The sequence below is a fragment of the Engystomops pustulosus genome, chromosome 7 (assembly GCF_040894005.1).
Source record: "Engystomops pustulosus chromosome 7, aEngPut4.maternal, whole genome shotgun sequence".
NCBI lineage: Eukaryota > Metazoa > Chordata > Amphibia > Anura > Leptodactylidae > Engystomops > Engystomops pustulosus.
The window spans coordinates 141,942,492-141,965,432 of record NC_092417.1 but is presented as its reverse complement, the minus strand read 5'-3'; the positions used below and the strand labels follow the sequence as shown (position 1 = coordinate 141,965,432).

At 44.7% G+C, this 22,941-nt stretch overlaps 1 protein-coding gene across 2 annotated transcripts; it reads right to left on the bottom strand.

The window, feature by feature from the left end:
- Positions 1-370: 370 nt before the first annotated feature.
- Positions 371-18,140, bottom strand: FADS1 (fatty acid desaturase 1). Of its 2 annotated transcripts, XM_072118035.1 has the most exons (13): positions 18,026-18,140; positions 17,638-17,847; positions 12,557-12,667; positions 12,275-12,472; positions 8,817-8,918; positions 8,564-8,692; positions 7,275-7,335; positions 7,112-7,188; positions 5,514-5,611; positions 4,288-4,384; positions 2,860-2,939; positions 2,656-2,781; positions 371-674 (listed from the first exon to the last, which is right to left on the bottom strand). In XM_072118035.1, the coding sequence occupies exons 2-13, from the start codon at positions 17,824-17,826 to the stop codon at positions 623-625; spliced, it is 1,320 nt and encodes a 439-aa protein (XP_071974136.1). In that variant the 5' UTR covers positions 17,827-17,847; positions 18,026-18,140; the 3' UTR covers positions 371-622. The 2 variants fall into 2 exon arrangements, with proteins under 2 accessions (XP_071974136.1, XP_071974137.1); XM_072118036.1 differs by lacking the exons at positions 17,638-17,847; positions 18,026-18,140 and adding an exon at positions 15,201-15,350.
- Between the last annotated feature and the right edge of the window lie 4,801 nt (positions 18,141-22,941).

Sequence of the window (22,941 nt, the reverse complement as noted above, 5' to 3'; positions counted from 1 at the left end):
GACTGAGAATAGTTGAAGTGTTCCCATAAAAGTGAATGTTGTGGGCAGTGTATGTAGTGGCCACATGATAACAATTGTCGGTCAGTGATTCCCCAACCATCCATGGCAAATCTTATAATCATATAGAGATTTATCAATGTCTGAGGTAAAACTGCTCTATTTGCCCGTAGAAACCAATCAGAGCTCAGCTTAAATTTCATTAACAGCTGTGGGAAAATGAAAGCTGAGCTCTGATTGGTTGCCATCGGAAATTAGAACAATTCTGCCATCAGAAACCTTTGATAAATCTCTGTACAATACTTATAGGGAAGAGATTGTTCTGGATTATGCCAGTCCATGAGTAATCGCAAGACACCATTATAAAACACGCTGCTTTCATCATTCATTTTATAGCCAAAGTGAAACAAATGCAGGATACAAAATGTTAGTGTCTAGTGTTATATGCACTCAGTTGTCATTGCTTTGATGACCCTGGATCTCAGTCCTGAAGGGCCCAAATGGAGCCAGTCAGACACAAGGAATGTTCAGAAAGACAACTGCAGCCATATCCAATCTCAATTCTACTTCTGCCCCCGTCCATCTTGCTAGTAATTCCTGCGCCATCAGATAGAGGGCGCTCTTCTTATTTGTGTAGATAGGCATCCAGCCATAGTTCACCAGACTCTTTTAGAGAGCTGCGGAAAAGAGAAAGATGGTGAATGTCCCATACACATTGATCAGCCAAAAACATTAAAGCCGCTGCCTATTAGGTGCGTCCTGTTCATGCTGAGTACAGCTCTGACCCATTGAGAAAGTAATGGGGTGTCTGGCAACAAGATTTTAGCAGTGGTCCCTTAAAGGAAATCTACCATCAAAATCACACGTGATAAAACCACTTACTCATAGATCCAGGCACCGATACTGTGGTAATCTTCTTATATTTGTTATCCGTGGCCTCCTTCCTTCTAAAAAGGATACACTAATGAGCCTGAAAGGCTCTGGGGGTTGTTACCAGATCACCTCTGTGCTGTAGCTTCAAAGGCTGTTACACTCTGCAGGGTGCCCCGCCCCCACTATGTCACTGTGTCAGATTAAATCTGTCAGAAGGAGGTGGGAGTAAAAGTTAAGATGCAGCACTGAGCAACTCTAATAGCTCCCATAAGCTCATTAGCATCGTTTTAAGAAGTGATTTTAGAAGGAAGGAGGACAAGGATAACAAATATAAGAAGATTACCACAGTCACAGTGCCTGGATCGATGAGTAAGTGTCCCTGGTTACAGAGATGTATGAGGGTTTGTTATCTGCGGGACAAATTGTACTTTTTAGTGGAGCCATTATATTACATGCAATGTACTGGAAAGCTGAAGTAAAAAACACATTTGTGGAGTTTCCTTGTGGGCTCTGTTTTTATGCCTTTCGTTTTGCGCTCCAAATGACACCTCCCCTTTATTCTTTAGGTCTGTACAATCTCTGAGATACCAAATTTTATTACGTTTCAGTATATTAAAATAGTTTTTAATCTTTTGTACAAAGAAAAAAATTGTGATTTTGGCAAATTCTGAGACAGACTTTTTCATACTTCAGTATGTAAGGTGTCGTTTTTTGCGGTACGTGGCGGCGTTGTAATTTATGTCAACTTGGGACCTATATGACTGTTTAATCATTTGTTTTTTTCAAAAATTTATCGATGGAAAAGTGGTGATTTGGGTGCCATTTTCCATTACGGTGGAAAGCTGGGAATAAGCTTTTTTATACATTGATAGAACAGCATTTTGGGCTGTGGCGATACCTAACATGTTTATGATTTTTAGTGTTTATTTTTAGGAAAAGGCGCCGATTTTAAACTTTTATTTTTTTTTTTACTATTATATCATGCCCCCCCTAGGATACTTTAACCCTGGAGGGTCTGATCACTCATACTGCAATACTACTGTATTGCAATATATAGTAATTTTCCTGCTGTAATTGGCAGGCTATTAGCAATCAGTATCCATGGCAGGCCTATGAGTCTCTATGAGACTGTAGACTGCTGTGGCAACCGATTGATAATAATCTTTATATATGTAATGCCATCATATTCCAAAGCCGTCCTTTGGTGAATTCACGGGGGAAATCCATGATGGCGGCACCCACCAGACGTGCTGACACCCACTGTGTATGGAGGGAGCCCAGCCTGTGCGCGCTCTCCATAACCCCTTGCAGCACCACAACGTTATACTACCTTGTGGTGCACAAAGGGGTTAAGTGCAGGTGGGTGCTGCTTGGATCAGACTTGTTTAGAACACATAAGTTTCATTGGATTAAAGGGGTCATGTAGAATATTGCTTACATATCTACAGGTGACAAAAGTCATAAATAGATGAAAGATGTGGGTCCTATCTTTTGGGCCTGCATATATTTCTGGAACAGACGTCCACTGCCCCTGTTCCCGCTGCCGGGCTGAGTGGGGAGTGTGCGGCGCATGTAAAGACAATAGCCTAGACCACATGCTTGGTGCTCCCATACATTTCAATGGAGAGAGGTAGCGCATCCACAACCTCCTTTCAGCCTGACTGTGGGAAGGGGATCCACAAGGTTATCAGTTTTATAAACTTCATTTGTCAGTTTTGGCTGATTATTATTATTATAGTACATATAATATATTAGGACTAGATAAACCCAAATAAAGACACTTACTGGACTATGTCAGCAAACGCAGTGAACAGCGGTTTGGACTGGTAGTCAATGCCGTACTTCTTGCAGAGGGACAGGACTAGAGGAGCCACTTTTGAGTAGTTGTGCCGCGGCATTGTGGGAAATAAACTGAAGAAAAGAGAAAAATGGTAACTATCATAAAAAAATGGTTTCTATATCAGCTTTATTCCTGTGTGTTTTACTTACTGATGCTCGATCTGAAAATTGAGATGTCCACTAAACCAATCATTAAAGAAGGACTGGTCCACGTTACAGGTGGCTTGTAGCTGAGCGAGAAACAAGACGTGTGAATGCAGATAAAGTGGTGGCGATGGATCAAAATAGTGGAGGAATTTGCACCCGAAATGCTGTGCACCACATTTATCGAGGGTTTTAGACCATTTTTAGGCTGTTAACCAACTTGTGATAAAAGGGGGGTGACCTCGGTAAAAGGGGTGTGGCCACGCCTGAAAAAAGCCAGTGCCCCATAATATTGAATATTTTGTCGCAACAAACTAGACTGACTAATAGGAGATGCAAAGTACAACTCTCCAGTCTTATACTGGACCAGATTTATCATCCAGCATCAGACACAGGGAATACTCTGGGGCAGCAGAGATCTATCTAGTTCTTCTATGCACTGGTCTTAGGCTTATCTGCACACTGCAAACTGCTTAATATTCTTTAATCTGGCACCTCCTGCACTGCTCGGGAGGTGGGCACCATTTTTTTTAATGCACTTTGTTCATGCTGCAGAATTATGGCACCCCTTTAGGTGCAGATTATTTTTGGACACAGCGCAGCCACGACACAAAACTGGCGCAGAGACTGGCGCAGATACATGTGCAAGCAGTTTGCTCGTTCTTTCTAGTGTAATGTCAGACAGAAAACTGGTGCAAACACTTTAATAACATTTTAAATTTCATTGATCTATTTACTGTTGCATTTTCTGTGCGTTTTTTATGCTGATTTTCACCTGATCTGAGGTCATTTTAAGAAAAAATCTGCACAGATCCAGATCATGGTGTCGATACAATGCAGATTTGCCCTCTCTGATAGACTTCAATGTAAAAACAACACATTCAAAAATAGTCGAGAACAAACAAGAAAAGTTTTTTTTTTCCACACTGAGGAACAATTTTCATGCAGAAAAAAACGCAACATCTACATTACATTTCCAAACCACATTCACTTTAATGCTACAGTAATTGTACACTGCGGATGTAAAAAATCTGCAACGTGTGCACATAGCCTAAAGACCAACACATTAATACATCTCCCCCAATCTGTTGTCACTACTGGATGCAATGGTGGGGTCTTCTTTAAGAGATGTTTTCTTCTATTCAGTCTGTAATGTAAATTGACCACTGCATACAAACAGCCTCCAAAACCAGCAAGTTTCAGTCTATTGGCCTCGTCAATCAGTGAAGACTGCAAAATCTTGTACTTTATTAAAACTTACGAAAAATGTTTTTAAATGTTAAAACTTTACAAAAAAGATCAATTTCTGGTGATATTTTTTGTGAGACCAAAATAAAAAAAATGTGATATTGTAAAGTTTTCCTACTGTGTTTAACAGAATATATGAAATATTAGGGACTTTATGAAGATTTTTACTGTTCTACTAAGAATTACCTGTGTCGACATCCATTCTTTGTTCTCGTCATAGTTTATGTGCATGGGGATATGGTTCATCTGTGTCACCCACACAAACCAGTTACTCTCCAGGAATCTGAAACAAATGGAGATTACATTATAGAAGTGGCCAATGCTGATGTGATCTCCTGAAACGTATTGAGCACAACCCCCATCCCGAAGATTCTCAACAAATACCTGTTTACATCTTAGGCTACATTCACACAAATGTATGGGGAGACGTATATACGGCCGTCCCATACACTTCTATGGCCTTACGGCGCCGTATGGGGGCAGCACCGCACTGTTCCATAGCCCGTTCCGTCCTGGGAATTGCGTCTACTCCGCTCTCTGTGCCAGTTGGTCGGGGCGAGGGTTGTGCTGGATTGTGCAATGGATTGGATCAGGGTGTTCCTGCCCCGCGCCTGTGAACTGCCAATAACCTGCAACCGTTCAGGCGCATGCTAGGCCACAATTGTACACCAGGACTAGAAGCCTCCTGATAGATCCCACAGGGGCAGCATCATATGCTGGAACATTTAGCCCCAGTGTATGCCAAATGTGTCCAATATGATGTTATTTACATAACATATATCAATGATACACAATGGGGGGCATCTATCGGTGCTTCTACACCAATTTTCATATGTCAATGGTAGGCATTGAGTCCAATATGACCCCATTTACACTCCAGAGTACTGTATAAGCCAAATAGGTTTTTAAAAATTGTCTGTGTTATGTGGTGTTTGAAAAGAAGTATGTGAAACTGTACCTGGCTCCCTGCCAGATGCCTCAGCCTGAGTCCCAGAGAGGAAAATGACAACTGTCTGCTGTGTAATATATTCACTGCTCTGCTGCAGGGGCTCCTGCCCCTCCCCTGATGACCTGTCAGTTCACGGCAGACAATCTCTCCCTCCGGCATCTCAGTGCAGGGAGATGATGTGGGAGGGAGGGAAGGGAGCCAGAAGAGCAGGGAATATATTATAGAGCAGATGGGCGTTGTCATTTGAAATTTTCCTCTCCGGGACTAAAGCATCTGGCAGGGACCCAGGTAAAGTTTCCCATACTTTATTTCAAACACCATATAACACAGACATTTTTTAAAATCATATTTGGCATATTTAGTACTTTGCCTATAGTAACCTGTCCCCTGATAAAAATAGCACTGTGGTGACAGGTTCCCTTTAAAATTGTTATTCTGTAAAACAGCAATAGATCTAAGGTACCTGACTAAAATGAAGATACTGATGGTGCCACCGATTCCGAGCAGAGGTATGTACGTCATACCAAACCTCACATAGAAGGAAATCATCCAGGCCAGATCCTGTGGAAACAATACATCAGATTATTTATCATATCGATTGTTAGCTATTTTTTTAATGCCACTTTTAATTCATCATCCGGGATAAAAAAAGAAAAAAAACCCTTAATATCCCATGCGAGTAAATGCACACAGTTGGCACATGCTCTAAACTATTAGACTGTGCACTGTACACCACAACCGCACCACAATAACAACTAACCAATAATTCCTGCTACAGAGGGTGCAAGTACTTACTGGTACTATTCTGCAAACTGTAAGCAGCTCCTACATTCTGCCTTCAGCTGACTGGCTGGACGGGGCACATTTCAAACACCTGTATCTCCTGAACCCTGGCACCTAGAAACATTCTGGTGTCATATTAAACAGAAAAATCTCCCCTTTAATATGATATATGGGTTCTGCATGAATGCTTCAAAGACCCCGAGATATCCACAAGTTACAATCAGACATCTCAGAAATGGATAGCTGCCTATATAAATCACGTTTTTATACTACTACTGTAAGGGTGGGTACCTCTGATTCTATGAAGCGTCCATACACAATCTAGGTGCCAGGGTGCAGGGGATATAGACAATGGCGACTATCATGACGTTTATAAACGTCCTTTCTGCATGGGGAATGTGCGAATAGGAGGTATATAGGAGTATGGCAGTCGTGAAGGGGTTGATCATTGACCATTAATGGACAACACAGCCCACTCCCTTATAATGTCCATACATCCTAATAGAGCACAAGAACATGGAATCCTGTCTTATGTCTACTCTACATAGATCTTAAAGGGAACCGGTCAGCAGAAATTGACCAAATAAACCACTACCGGTATGTGATCAAGCAGCTCTACACCTTCCAAGTGATCTTTTTATCAGGACCTATCGTGGTGGCATCATCTAGAAAATCAACTTTGAAGAGAGGCGTAGATTGGTTGTATAAAGTCATGGAGGAGGAAAACTCTGCACTAAAGTCAAGCTCTCCAGGCTCCAGGAGACCTGGTTACTAATGTTCTTGTACACAGGAACTTCAATTTCAGCAAGTGGGGCAGAGAAAGCTGGACGTCACTGCTAAACTCTCCACAACTAATTTAAGCCGCACTCCAAAGTTGATTTTCTGGATGGTGCCACCACACTGGGCCATGAAAAAAAACATATTCTGGAAGAGGGCAACATATTGGTAGTGGTTTGAAAGGCCATTTTTTGTTGACAGGTTTCCTTGAAGATTATGGAAGCTTTAAAAAAAAAGTCAACACCACTCCCCAATTTAAAAGAGCAAAATAATACACAAGACAAGTCCAGTGTATTCATGAGTGGAGCTCTGTATGGTCTCCTCTGGCTCTGCAGAGAGCACTATCCTCATGAATACACTAGACTCATAAACTATGTGTATTATGTATTCTTTCAGTACTCCCAGTAGCCAAAAGATCAGCTTGACTAGGACTAAAATTATAAAAATATATTACTATGTCTTTTCAAGAACATCTAGTAGCCACAATGAAACCACACTCACCATCCACTGCCTGCGCTGCACAGCAAAGTAGAAGATATACCACTGGAAATAGAGTGGGATAAGTGCTGGAGGCCCAACTAAAGAGGAGACAAATGATAGTGTAACAAATCAAGGTCAGGACAATCATCTGCACGTCTTCAGGGCTACAGTATCCGATACTTACTTAAGAAGAAGTACTTGTGCTGGTGATTGTACGGCATGTATTTCTTCTTTTTAACTCCAAGCTGTGGGAAGCGACAGGCAGGATTATTACAGACCAGAATGCTAAACTTTCCTATACAGTGGGGCATCAGTATAACTTTGTATCATAATATAATCTGACGCACTTCACTATAGACAGAGCCATTTATTAAGTACTTTGCCTTCTGATGAATGAAAACACATAAAACATTTTTTTTAAAACTCTAGACAGAAGTATAAAAAAGTTATAGGTGAAGTTTGAACACCATAAAAACAAGACCTAAAATTGTAGAATTGTGTTTTCTTTCCCATTTTAACCCAACAAATCATATTTTTCACCAGTTATTAATACATTATATAGAACAATGGTGCATTAAAAAGTATATATGACTTGTTTGTCCATCAATTATAGATGACAGGGGACTTATGGATTGAGCGGTAGGATTTCAACGTTCTGCCATAGGACACTTGCATTTCTTGGCAGAGCCAAGTGTCCATGTATATGCAGAAGTCAGTGGAGAAATCTAAAATGTATGAGCAGCTTCAGACTTATACAATGTTTAAAGGGGGTTTTCCCACGAACAAAAGTTAGGCCCTATCCACAGGATAGGATCTAACTGGCTGATCAGTGGGGGTCTCGGAGATTAATAGAGCAGAACGGTCATGTCCGGCCGTCTGCTCCATTAGTCTGACGGAGCAACAAGGGGTCTGACGGAGGTACGTGGGACCCCATAGGACAGTGGTGGCGAACCTATGGCACGGGTGCCAGAGGTGGCACTCAGAGCCCTTTCTGTGGGCACCCAGCACAGAATTTACTAGATAGGACTCAAGGCTTCCTCCTGCAGTCCAAGACAGCCCAGGGCGCGTCACGTTCAGTGCCAGGACTACAGGAGGAGCGAGAAGGTGTGGACAGAGATGGATTATGGTTGGAGCTCCTGCTCTAGGTCCCCTGATTCTTCCTCTTCAGGGGACCCCGGAGGGAAGCTACAATCCAAATGTCTCCTGCTTTCTTTTGTATTGGTGTCCTCAGGATAGCAATATGATTGAAACTTGTGATACAGAAGAGATCAATAGGTTACTGCTTAAATTGTCATGCTGGCACTTTGCGACATAAAAGTAGGTTTTGGTTGTAGTTTGGGCACTCTGTATCTAAAAGGTTCGCCATCACTGCCATAGGAGACAGAGCCTTACTTTTGTTTGTGGGAAAACCCCTTTAAGAGACACATACACATGTAGTGAACCTTTCTTTTCTACTACAAAATCTGTTCTCACCTCCACTGATAGCTTCTTGCCCAGGGCAAAGAAAAGAGGGTGCATGTTAATGTCGGGGTCCTTGCGGAAGCAGTTGGGTTTGGCATGATGCTGGAAGTGTAAGTGATTCCACCAGCTGGCAGGAGCACCCTGAGGGTGGAAGATATAAAGAGATGAACGAATGATCCACATGGGATAATCACCAAGCACAGTGATGTCTAAGACTCAAAATCATCATGTCAGATGTCATATCTTGGTTTTAGATAGTTCTTACCTTTAAGTGTCCAATCACAAATTTATGTACAAGGTGATTCCATTTTGATTTACTGAAAACTGATAAATGGCCAAAGTCGTGCTGTAACCATCCGGCTTGTGCCTGAGACAAAAGACAATCATGAGAGGCTCCAGAAGTTCTAAGCTTGTTCCCTACAAGTGAGTTATTTCCAAATATGCTCATGTGTGTGCAGGATTTACCAGACCAAACATAGAATCAATGGACTGAGATACTGGGGTGGATTTATCAAGCTGTCTAAAAGTCAGAATGTTCTTAGTTGCCCATGGCAACCAATTACAGCTCAGCTTTCATTTTACCAGTGCTCATGAATATTTTAAAGGGGAGCTGTGATTGGTTGCCATTCTGACTTTTAGACAGCTTGATAAATCCGCCCCAGTAACTCAGTTCATGGATTCTAGGTTCAGTCTGGTACATTCCAAACGGAGTGAGTTTTCCAGACCAAAATCACTCATGGCAAAGGTCTTAACAACAACACTTTCCCAATGGTCACAATGTTTAAAGGAGTTGTGTGTATATATCAGGCCTGGATGGCTCTAAAAACGTAAAAAATGTATACTTACCTCTTCAGGTGTCATCCGTCACTGCTGCGCCCTTGTTTGTTTACAGTGGCAGACGCTCCCATCCGACAACTGCCTGATACAGCAACACTTTCAATGATGAGCGGAAGTAGTCAGGATGGGAGCACCTGCCTCGGGAGACAAAACGGGCAGCGGCACTCGACAACGGGAGGAGCAGAGGAGGCAAGAATATGTTTTTTATTGTTTTCATAGCTATTGTATTGTTTTTCCACATATATTTTAACCCCTTCACGCTCCGTGGCGGATATATCCGCCACGGAGCGCAGTGACTTAGCGCTCAGTGGCGGATATATCCGCCACGGCGCTTATGCCGGCTCGGCTCTGGATCAGTGCCGAACCGGCATCGGGAGACACGGGGTGCCGGCTGTAACTAATAGCCGGCACCCCAGTGTAACACCCGCGATCGGAGTTGTCTCCGATCGCGGGTGCTTAACCCGTTAAATGCCGCGGTCAGCGCGACCGCGGCATCTAACATGCATCTGGGGGATCTTTCCCCCACGATCGCCCCCCCCGAACCGTTTTCGGGGGGCGCCGATCGGTGCTATAGTAACTCTGGGGTCCGATCTGGACCCCAGAGTTACCTGCAAGAACTGCCAGTAAGATGGCGTCTGTGACGTCATCTTACTGGCACAGTGCCAGCCTATGCAAGTGTATAGGCTGACACTGATAATACTCTGCAATACATGAGTATTGCAGAATATTATCATGAAGAAGCAATCAGATGATTGCTTCTTCATGTCCCATGGTATAAAAGTGAAAAAGTAAAAAAAAAAAAGTTATTCAATAAAAAAATAAAGTCATAAATCACTAAAAATGCCCCAAACCCCCAAAACATATAAAGAGACATATAAACTCAAAAAAAAGTCTAAATCATAACACAAACCCCACATATATAGTATCACCGCGTCCGTAACAACCCGTAGAATAAAAGTAAATCATTATTGAACCCCCACGATAAACGCCGTAAAAAAAACTGCTATAAACCTTCCAAAAATTATGATTTTTATCTTTTCAATCCCAGAAAAAATGCTATAAAATGCGATCAAAAAACCATATGTACTCAGACATGATACTGGTGCAAAGTACAACATGTCCCGCAAAAAACAAGCCATCAACCAGCTCCGTAGCCAAAAATGTAACAATGTTATGCCACTTGGAAGACGGCAATACATAAATGATAGATTTTTCCCCAAATTTTACTAAATTTGTTTGACAAATTTAGTAAAACGTAAGAAAATATATTCATGTCTGGTATCCCCGTAATCGTATCAACCCATAGAATAAAGATAACATGATTATTAGTCTATACGGTGAACACCAAAAAAAAAAAAAGTAAAAAATCCAGTACAGAATTGATGCTTTTCTACTCCTGCCCTCAAAAAAAGTTCCTAAATTTTCAACAATAGGTGATACCAACCCCAAAATGGTAACAATGGAAAAAGCATCTCGTCCCGCAAAAAAAATGCCGTCACATGGCCCCAATAACGAAAAAGCGAAAATTTTATAGCCTTCAAAAGGGGCCAATGAGGAAACTAAAATCCTGGCAGCTGCAGCGCCCTCCTTCCCTTCTGCACCTCGCTGTGCCCCCATAACACAACTCACAGCCACATGTGGGGGGTCTTTGTACTCAGGAGAAATTGCAGAACAAATTGTATGGTGGGTTTTCTCTTTTTATATTTTGGAAATGTGTAAATTTTAGTGCTAAATGAACATATAAGGGAACAATATGACCACTCTAAATTTCACCTCCATTTTGATTCTATTACTATGAAGATCTCAAGGGGTTAACAATCTTCGTAAAAGCTGTTTCTGATAGTTTGAGGGGTGCAGATTTGAAAATGGGTTGGTTATATAGGGGGTTTTGATGCTAAATATGTAAAATTTCATTCAAAACTGTATTTATCCCCAAAATAGTCAATTCTGAAAATCCGGAAAAGCGATATTCTATTTGTAAGCCGCGTGACATCAAAATAAATTATCCAGACATTTCAAAAATTATGAAAATGTAAAGTAGACAAATGGGAAATGTTATTCAGCAACTTATTTAGTTGGTAAATCTATCTGCCTGAAAACGCAATGATTTTGAATTTCGAAAATGGCAAATTTTTCAAAAAATGTATCATATTTTCTTTTTTTTTGTAAATAAACGCAAAACTTATCAGCCAAAATTTACCACTAAAATGAAGTACAACATTTGGGGAAAAAACAATCTCAGAATCGCTTTGATAAGTAACAGTGTTCAAAAGTTATAACCATATAAAGAGACGCAAGTCAGAATCCAAAAAAATCGGGCTGAGCCTTAAGCTACAAAATGGCTGCGTCCTTAAGGGGTTAAAGCCCAGACAACCCCTTTAAGATAGTGTAGTATTCGCTTTACTACAGTCAGAAAGTCAAAATAGCCATGAACTTTACCATCCCACTGTTGAATCGGGATATAGGATCAGTAGTGGGACCCGGTTAAAGGGATACTCCCGAAGTTGAAAAACATGGCTGCTTTCTTCCAAAAACAGCGCCACACCTGACCATGGTATGTGCAGGTATTGCAGCTCAGCAGTATGGAATGAATGGAGCTGAGTTGCAATATCCATGGTCAGGGTGCGGTGCTATTTTTGGAAGAAAACAGACATGTTTTTCAACCTTAGGAGAACCCCTTTAAGCAATGTTATAATGATGATGAGACCACTCTTTGAATCATATGGATGCCCTAATACTTCATTGCCGAGTTATGTATCCAACATCTATCCTTCTATCGGGAACGTCCTATCCAATGATGGCCAGCTGTTCAACACTGTGCACAGGCTGGATAAACATACATGTGCGAGAAACTTTGCTACCAAGATTTACTTTTATTTCACCTACCTGGACAGTGCCAAGAAGTAGAGCTGTGATGAGAAATGGAATAAGAGAAGGTCCAAAATAGTAAAGATTCAGCCACGCCAGTACATCTATCAGCAGGATGTGCACCAGAACAGCAAAGAAAAATAATTTATTGGGTTTAAGGAGACCCATCTGCTCCACCGTGGAACGCAGAGCACGGAAATCTTCCACTAGAGCAGCCTATTGGAGAGAGAAATTGCCAAAATTATGAGCAAAGACGGACAAATTACAGGCCACAGACACTTCAGGACGTCAGACGCTTACATTCTTGCTGGGCTCCATACAAGGCTCTCCCGGCGCCAGCTCCCCGATTAAAAGGCATTTCATATGTTTCTGTACCAGCTCCTTATCAATGTGGAACGCGGTGAACGGATCCTGTGCAGGAGACAAGGATAAAACTCATACCCGCTATTCTTCGTATTACCTATACTTCAATGTAATTCTTAAAATCTGTTATCTTCAGTTGCTATTCATTATGATTAAATCTATTGTTCCCTTTTATCAGCCATTTCAGAACTGGGGATGGTGATCGTGTTATCTCTTGTTCAGCAGCAATTGCATTGCCTACTCTCTGCGTAGCAAGACTTTCTAAATTAGGCAGGACCCTCCCATCGAGCATGTGAAACGGGGTTCTGTTCCCCATAACCAATATAGTAAAGTATCAGGTCCATCATGTGTCAAGGTTCTCCATAATAATAATAATAATTCCTTTATTTCTATAGTGCACACAGATTACACAGTGCTTCACAGAGCTTTCCAAATCGGTCCCTTTCCCCCATGGGGCTCACAGTCTAATAAACCTACCAGTATGTTTTGGAGTAAACCGGAGAACCCGGAGAAAACCCGTGCAAACACGGAGAGAACATACGAACTCTTTGCAGATGTTGACCCTGGGACCGATGTTAGCATTACAGCCTTGCAGCGCTGGGGACCTGAGTTTAAGTCCCTAGGTTCATTAAGCCACCGGGTTGCCCTCACAATCTGCTCAGCTCCATATAATGTCTAAGGGACAATGGAAAGATAGCCGAGCACAGAGTTTAGCAGCAGAACCTGTGCTCAGCCTGTCACTCCAACGATTAATGGGAATGGGTCCCAGCAGCTGGACTTCAAATGGATCCAAATAATGAAATATGGACCCCTATGAGGCAAGAGTGTGATTGTCACTTCTATACCCACTATAGGGATTCCGAATGAGACTGAATGTGGAAGTAAAGTCGGGTCTGCAGATTTTTAAGGCTTGTGTAATATCGCTCTATTCATGCACGGAGATGTACTGAAGAATGTGACTTTAATAAAAATGTTAGGTTCAGTACTTTTATTTGAGAGTATACAAAATGGAAATGCTTTGCAATGGAAAAAAAAAAAAAAGATATTTTTAATTGGTTTTGCCTGTCCCCCAGCTTCCTGTATAGCAGCATTCTCCTCCAGCACAGCAGAGGTTAATGAGTGCTGGATGTGTGTACTCAGGCCCTCCCCCGGGGGATATGGAGGAGATGCTGGTGGCGGGAGGGAGTGGGCTGAGCAGATAGTGGAACCACAGTCCTGCACCAATCCTGTGAATGATATTACAGCCGGCGCTTAAGAGGCCAACACCTGACACTGTGCACCGCGCCAAATCCCAGCTCAGGCTGCACCGATGTTACATTCATACATGAGAGAGATACTATATATATATCTGTATATATGATCTACTAGACTGCACGTACTGGAGAAAAATTACAAATTTATAGTTAAAAAAAGACTCACAATATTCAGGATATATATGACGCATGACCTTTCTATAAATACACATAGTTACACAGCTACATCCTATAATCTGTGACATGGCACAGACCACACAGGAAATGACTGCACAAGCCGGGCCCCAACCGCATCAGTGGCCCGGGGGCTACCAATTATATACTAGGTTTTACAAGCCTTGACAAAAGGTGTGAGCGGGATGGATGCATCTATTCCATATCATCTATCTTCTTATCCATCTATTTCATATCATTCTATCCATTTCATATCTATTTAATATTTATGTACCTTATATCTATCTATATATTACATATTTTTGGACCTCACATAATCCATTATCTATTTATCCATCTAATATTGGTCTATGCATCTATTTCACATCTACCTATCTATCTGTGTTTATCCATGGACGTACATGATGGTAAAGTAGTACAAGAGCCTCATGTACGTCATCACAGTTTGCTCGTTCTGAAGTAGACATCTCCTGGGCTCCTTTCTATCATTAAATACCATCTTAGGGCGTTGGCACGAAACGTATGAGCTTGCCAAGAAGTGACCTGCAGTATGGTATTCGTTTTAACTAAATATGTACACTATCTATATCTCTATCTACCGGCATCTACTTACCTAAACATGAATGGAGTCTTGCATCTCCTGGACAGCAGACCAGTCCGTTAAAAAACGCACATTTTTTTTTGTCCGGTTTTCCCAATTATCTTAATTAATAATGCATGCGTTTTAGAAACACGTTCGTTTTTTAAAGGACTAAAAACAGACTAAAAGCGTGCTTGACCACTCTTAACCTGATTTTTAATGAATTAACGCCCCAGAGCTACATCAATGTATATATACTGATAGACAAGAAGAACACTAGAACTATCACACTGCACGTCTCTACGGTGACTAATGTCAAATCCATTATCTTGCCTATCACACAAACACATTGTTGTAGTCGGGGCTTCGCTTCCTGATCTCATGTCATTATATTGTTCTACATCAGGGTTTCTTAAAGGGGACACATCCTAAAAGACAAGGGGCTTCAGTAATCAAGAAAGCTTATTACTGAGGCAAAGTATTATTTGTGCATCACATATATCACCCGTGCAGAAGTTCTGATAGATATTTAGTATAATCCAGCATTGTCACTGAATAGAATAATCTGTAATACCTGTGTAACATCTGTCCAGTGCAGAACATCCCAGGACCACATCAGGAATGGTGTGAGCTTCTATGCAAGAATTGTTTGCAGCAACAATGATATATATAATGCTTATAGATATATCACTGGGCATCTCCGAAAAAACGTATCCCTACTGGGCACTTCGCAGCAGAACTCTGCCCACTTTTGTGGCCTGGCGTTAGATCACGTGCATGCATTTACCAATCGCACATCCCTTTCTCATGCTCCATGGGAACGAACAGAGAAAGAAACTTCCGCCTGCACAGCTGAGGCGCGTTTGGTTCCCCCTAGGCACCAGGTATGACTGTTACCATTACACCCAACCTGTTGATCCTCCATTGACTTAAGCTATATTCAGACGTGTCTGATACTTACCTTCCTCGACTGAGGGTGCGTTCACACGTAGCCGTAACGCATGTGTTTTCAAATGCATCAGAACAGCTGAGAAGAGATTTGCCTGATTACATGGCTGTTAACATTGCGTTTACAAAACGCATGCATCAACATTATATTTTGTAAACACAATGTTAACAGCTATGTAGTCAGGCTAATCTCCTCAGCTGTTCTGGTGCATTTGAAAACACTTGTGTTATTGCCACTTGTGACCGCACCCTGAAGGGTGCCTACAAACATTTCTCCTTCTCCCCCATGGACATGCATGCTCAGCATAGTCTAACATGTATGTGTCCTAAAGGGAGAAAGCTGCTACCAAGCATCTCACCCAGCACCTCATCTTACCCAGAATGAAAGGATCAAGTATGATGAATTACAGCTGCCGGTTCCTTTCAGTTTGCACCCATGGATGTCAGGTGAGACTTGGATACCCCCTGTATACTTATTCCATGGTCAGGTGCTTCCACCAAAAAAAAATCTAAGATATAATGTGAATATACACCTAAAGGCAAAAATGTTAGCAGTTGCTCATCTTTTATTCCATTGGATCACACAACTTGCCTCTTCTGCGCTCACAGTGTGAAAACTCCTTAATAGCGCGGCCTATTGCTATGCTGTATTATATATGTGACTAGTTATATAATACTTTATACACTAGGGATCAGCCATTATATCCATGGACATTATACTGACTAGGGATCAGCAGTCGGATCAGTCATTATATCCATGGACATCATACTGACTAGGGATCAGCGGTCGGATCAGTCATTATATCCATGGACATCATCCTGACTAGGGATCAGCAGTCGGATCAGTCATTATATCCATGGACATCATACTGACTAGGGATCAGCGGTCGGATCAGTTATTATATCCATGGACATCATCCTGACTAGGGATCAGCGGTCGGATCTCACATTATATCCATGGACATCATACTGACTAGGGATCAGCGGTCGGATCAGTCATTATATCCATGGACATCATACTGACTAGGTATCAGCGGTCGGATCAGTCATTATATCCATGGACATCATACTGACTAGGGATCAGCGTTCGGATCAGTCATTATATCCATGGACATTATACTGACTAGGGATCAGCGTTCGGATCAGTCATTATATCCATGGACATCATACTGACTAGGTATCAGCGGTCGGATCAGTCATTATATCCATGGACATCATACTGACTAGGGATCAGCGTTCGGATCAGTCATTATATCCATGGACATTATACTGACTAGGGATCAGCGTTCGGATCAGTCATTATATCCATGGACATTATACTGACTAGGGATCAGCGGTCGGATCAGTCATTATATCCATGGACATCATCCTGACTAGGGATCAGCGGTCGGATCAGTCATTATATCCATGGACATTATACTGACTAGGGATCAGCGTTCGGATCAGTCATTATATCCATGGACATCATACTGACTAGTGATCAGCGGTCGGATCAGTCATTATATCCATGGACATTATACTGACTAGGGATCAGCGGTCGGATCTCTCATTATATCCATGGACATTATACTGACTAGGGATCAGTGGTCGGATCAGTCATTATATCCATGGACATTATACTGACTAGGGATCAGCGTTCGGATCAGTCATTATATCCATGGACATCATACTGACTAGTGATCAGCGGTCGGATCAGTCATTATATCCATGGACATTATACTGACTAGGGATCAGCGGTCGGATCTCTCATTATATCCATGGACATTATACTGACTAGTGATCAGCGGTCGGATCTCTCATTATATCCATGGACATTATACTGACTAGGGATCAGCAGTCGGATCAGTCATTATATCCATGGACATTATACTGACTAGGGATCAGCGGTCGGATCTCTCATTATATCCATGGACATTATACTGACTAGTGATCAGCGGTCGGATCTCTCATTATATCCATGGACATTATACTGACTAGGGATCAGCAGTCGGATCTCTCTTTCTACTGCATGGACAATGGATTAGAGGCTTATTATTATTATTAGAGGCTATGAGGACACTTACCGTGGCATCTTGGCCGGCATAGTGGCTGATGACCCGTGACCCGCCAGGATGCTTATAACAAAACCTTGTGATGTCATAGATCTTGCGGTTGATGACCAGCCATCGCTCCTCACGTGTGCTGCGCTTCTGGACCTCCTCCCAGGTATAGTGTGGAAGTTCTGCTGCACAACCTGTGGCTTTATCAGCCATGGTTATCTCTGTGCACCTTCCCTACAATGTACAATGATCAGACTAGTGCTCATTCATAGTCTATGTGCAGCCCTATAGCAGACCCATCTATGTCACTCCATCCCCATTGTGTGCACCGCCTGACAGCTGCTCCCTCCCAGCTACTACAACTCCCCGGTACCTTTATATACCGTATATACCGCAGTATGTGCGCAACTACCTGTCCCTACAGCAATGTGTACATGCAGCTCTCCAGTCCCCGTGCCCGGCTATACCGCTCTGAGCTTCAGCACCAGCAGTACTTGGACTGCGGCCGCATATCACACCCACCTTGCTATCTATTGGTTCGTTTATTAGCCTATCAAACTTCCCCTTTTCCTAAAACCCTCCTCCTCTCTATGATTGGCTGGATATCTTTGCTTGCACCAATCAGCACTAAATAAAAAGGACCCGCTTTTTGTCGAAAACCCGTTATCTCCAGGATGGATAAAACAAGCTTTATTAAAACAAGCAGCCATAAAGAATGACATTACCGTGGTCGCCGGCAGGTGGCGCTGTGCCTTATAGTCTAGAAGAGCGGATATAATAGAATGCATACGTACAGCGCTGTCATGGAGCTGCAGGGTCCTGTAATGTCCCAGTGCTGGGTGCAGGGTCCTGTATTGTCCCAGTGCTGGGTGCAGGGTCCTGTAATGTCCCATTGCTGGGTGCAGGGTCCTGTAATGTGCCAGTGCTGGGTGCAGGGTCCTGTAATGTACCAGTGCAGGGTCCTGTAATGTGCCAGTGCTGGGTGCAGGGTCCTGTAATGTACCGGTGCTGGGTGCAGGGTCCCGTAATGTCCCAGTGCTGGGTGCAAGGTCCCGTAATGTCCCGGTGCTGGGTGCAGGGTCCTGTAATGTAGCAGTGCTGGGTGCAGGGTCCTGTAATGTACCGGTGCTGGGTGCAGGGTCCTGTAATGTACCAGTGCTGGGTGCAGGGTCCTGTAATGTACCAGTGCTGGGTGCAGGGTCCTGTAATGTACCAGTGCAGGGTCCTGTAATGTACCAGTGCAGGGTCCTGTAATGTACCGGTGCTGGGTGCAGGGCCCTGTAATGTACCGGTGCAGGGTCCTGTAATGTACCAGTGCTGGGTGCAGGGTCCTGTAATGTACCAGCGCAGGGTCCTGTAATGTACCGGTGCTGGGTGCAGGGCCCTGTAATGTACCGGTGCTGGGTGCAGGGTCCTGTAATGTACCGGTGCTGGGTGGAGAGTCCTGTAATGTACCGGTGCTGGGTGGAGAGTCCTGTAATGTACCGGTGCTGGGTGCAGGGTCCTGTAATGTACCGGTGCTGGGTGCAGGGTCCTGTAATGTACCGGTGCTGGGTGCAGGGTCCTGTAATGTACCGGTGCTGGGTGCAGGGTCCTGTAATGTGCCAGTGCTGGGTGCAGGGTCCTGTAATGTCCCGGTGCTGGGTGCAGTGTCCCGTAATGTCCCAGTGCTGGGAGCAGGGTCCCGTAATGTCCCAGTGCTGGGTGCAGGGTCCCGTAATGTACCGGTGCTGGGTGCAGGGTCCTGTAATGTGCCAGTGCAGGGTCCCGTAATGTCCCAGTGCTGGGAGCAGGGTCCCGTAATGTCCCAGTGCTGGGTCCCGTAATGTGCTGGGTGCGGGGTCCCGTAATGTGCCAGTGCTGGGTGCGGGGTCCTGTAATGTGCCAGTGCGGGGTCCTGTAATCTGCCAGTGCTGGGTGCAGGGTCCTGTAATGTACTGGTGCAGGGTCCTGTAATGTACTGGTGCAGGGTCCTGTAATGTACTGGTGCAGGGTCCTGTAATGTGCTGGGTGCAGGGTCCTGTAATGTGCTGGGTGCAGGGTCCTGTAATGTGCTGGGTGCAGGGTCCTGTAATGTGCTGGGTGCAGGGTCCTGTAATGTGCTGGGTGCAGGGTCCTGTAATGTACCAGTGCGGGGTCCTGTAATGTGCCAGTTCTGGGTGCTGGATCCTGTAATGTGCCAGTGCTGGGTGCAGGGTCCTGTAATGTACCAGTGCTGGTTTCAGGGTCCTGTAATGTACCAGTGCTGGTTTCAGGGTCCTGTAATGTACCAGTGCTGGGTGCAGGGTCCTGTAATGTGCTGGGTGCAGGGTCCTGTAATGTACCAGTGCTGGGTGCAGGGTCCTGTAATGTACCAGTGCAGGGTCCTGTAATGTGCCAGTGCAGGGTCCTGTAATGTGCCAGTGCTGGGTGCAGGGTCCCGTAATGTACCGGTGCTGGGTGCAGGGTCCCGGTGCTGGGTGCAGGGTCCCGTAATGTCCCGGTGCTGGGTGCAGGGTCCCGTAATGTCCCGGTGCTGGGTGCAGGGTCCCGTAATGTCCCAGTGCTGGGTGCAGGGTCCCGTAATGTCCCAGTGCTGGGTGCAGGGTCCCGTAATGTCCCAGTGCAGGGTCCCGTAATGTGCCAGTGCTGGGTGCAGGGTCCTGTAATGTGCCAGTGCTGGGTGCGGGGTCCTGTAATGTACCAGTGCTGGATGCAGGGTCCTGTAATGTGCTGGGTGCAGGGTCCTGTAATGTGCTGGGTGCAGGGTCCTGTAATGTACCAGTGTGGGGTCCTGTAATGGGCCAGTGCGGGGTCCTGTAATGTGCCAGTGCTGGGTGCGGGGTCCTGTAATGTGCCAGTGCTGGGTGCGGGATCCTGTAATGTGCCAGTGCTGGGTGCAGGGTCCTGTAATGTAGCAGTGCTGGATGCAGGGTCCTGTAATGTACTGGTGCAGGGTCCTGTAATGTGCTGGGTGCTGGGTCCTGTAATGTGCCAGTGCGGGGTCCTGTAATGTGCCAGTGCTGGGTGCGGGATCCTGTAATGTCCTAGTGCTGGGTGCAGGGTCCTGTAATGTCCCAGTGCTCGGTGCAGGGTGCTGTAATGTGCCGGTGCTGGGTGCAGGGTCTTGTAACGTATCTATGCAGGGTCCTGTAATGTGCCAGTGCTGGGTGCAGAGTCCTGTAATGTCCCATTGCTGGGTGCAGAGTCCTGTAATGTCCCATTGCTGGGTGCAGAGTCCTGTAATGTGCCAGTGCAGGGTCCTGTAATGTCCCAGTGCTGGGTGCAGGGTCCTGTAATGTGCCAGTGCTGGGTGCAGAGTCCTGTAATGTACCGGTGCTGGGTGAAGGGTCTTGTAATGTACCTATGCAGGGTCCTGTAATGTGCCAGTGCTGGGTGCAGGATCCTGTAATGTGCCAGTGCTGGGTGCAGGGTCCTGTAATGTCCCAGTGCTGGGTGCAGAGTCCTGTAATGTCCCATTGCTGGGTGCAGAGTCCTGTAATGTGCCAGTGCAGGGTCCTGTAATGTCCCAGTGCTGGGTGCAGGGTCCTGTAATGTCCCAGTGCTGGGTACAGAGTCCTGTAATATGCCAGTGCAGGGTCCTGTAATGTCCCACTGCTGGGTGCAGGGTCCTGTAATGTCCCACTGCTGGGTGCAGGGTCCTGTAATGTCCCACTGCTGGGTGCAGGGTCATGTAATGTCCCATTGCTGGGTGCAGAGTCCTGTAATGTGCCAGTGCAGGGTCCTGTAATGTGCCAGTGCTGGGTGCAGGGTCCTGTAATGTACCGGTGCTGGGTGCAGGGTCTTGTAATGTACCTATGCAGGGTCCTGTAATGTGCCAGTGCTGGGTGCAGAGTCCTGTAATGTCCCAGTGCTGGGTGCAGAGTCCTGTAATGTCCCATTGCTGGGTGCAGAGTCCTGTAATGTGCCAGTGCAGGGTCCTGTAATGTCCCAGTGCTGGGTGCAGGGTCCTGTAATGTCCCAGTGCTGGGTACAGAGTCCTGTAATGTGCCAGTGCAGGGTCCTGTAATGGGCCAGTGCTGGGTGCAGGGTCCTGTAATGTCCCATTGCTGGGTGCAGAGTCCTGTAATGTGCCAGTGCAGGGTCCTGTAATGTGCCAGTGCTGGGTGCAGAGTCCTGTAATGTTCCATTGCTGGGTGCAGAGTCCTGTAATGTGCCAGTGCAGGGTCCTGTAATGTCCCATTGCTGGGTGCAGAGTCCTGTAATGTGCTGGGTGCAGAGTCCTGTAATGTGCTGGGTGCAGGGTCCTGTAATGTGCTGGGTGCAGGGTCCTGTAATGTGCTGGGTGCAGGGTCCTGTAATGTGCTGGGTGCAGGGTCCTGTAATGTGCCAGTGCAGGGTCCTGTAATGTCCCAGTGCTGGGTGCAGGGTCCTGTAATGTACCGGTGCTGGGTGCAGGGTCCTGTAATGTGCTGGGTGCAGGGTCATGTAATGTGCCAGTGCTGGGTACAGGGTCCTGTAATGTACCGGTGCTGGGTGCAGGGTCCTGTAATGTGCTGGGTGCAGGGTCATGTAATGTGCCAGTGCTGGGTGCAGGGTCCTGAAATAATTTTTTTATTGGACAATTTTGTCACTGTTCGGTTTTTGCAGGTTATTATGTGACAAAAATCCAAGGAGACCCTGGATGTCCCGTAGAAATGGATGGAGTTAAAGGGAACCTGTCACCAGCTTTTACTCCTCTAAACTACTAGTCCCCTAAGGTAGGTTATGCAATGTCCTTTCAAGAATTCCATCTTTTAAAGGGTACCGGTCAGCAGAAAACCGCTCCCAGTATGTTGTCAAGCACCTGAACACCTTCCAGTTCATGTTTCTTGCGTTGCCTAGTGTGGTGCATTATTCAGAAAATCAACATTGAAGTGAGAAGTAAATTGGTTGTATAAAGTCAAGGAGGTGGAGATTTTAACACTGAAGTCAAGCTCTCTCTTCCTCAAAAAGCCCCTTTCCCTGTAATTGATGGTCCTGCATCCAGAGACCTCACTAAATAGATCTCCGATGCATGACCTCAGTCACAGAGGAGGAGGCGTTTAGAGCTCCCCACCTTGACTTCAGTGTTAAACTCTCCGCCTCCTTGACTTTATACAATTTACAGCTCACTTCAAAGTTGATTTTCAGGTTGATGCAATCACACTGGGACATGAAAGAAACAAAGCTAGAAGGAGTTACACTGTTTGACAGTATACAGGTAGTGGATTATTAGGCCAGTAGCTGACATGTTTCCTTTAAGTGAAATCTCAGCTATTTACTTATAAAGAATTTCCTGTGAAAGTGAGCAGATAAGAGTCATATTTTTGCCTGAGGTTAGTAACTGGAGGGGTAGTGTAACTTTAG

Bases quoted from the DNA above. Each gene is read 5' to 3' on its own strand.
- FADS1 (XM_072118035.1), bottom strand. From the start codon at position 17,826: ATGGCTGATAAAGCCACAGGTTGTGCAGCAGAACTTCCACACTATACC. The intron at 12,668-17,637 runs GTAAGTGTCCTC...TCTCCTGCACAG, and splicing joins ATGCCGGCCAAGATGCCACG to GATCCGTTCACCGCGTTCCA. The intron at 2,782-2,859 runs GTAAGTAAAACA...TCTTTTCTTCAG, and splicing joins AATTTTCAGATCGAGCATCA to TTTATTTCCCACAATGCCGC.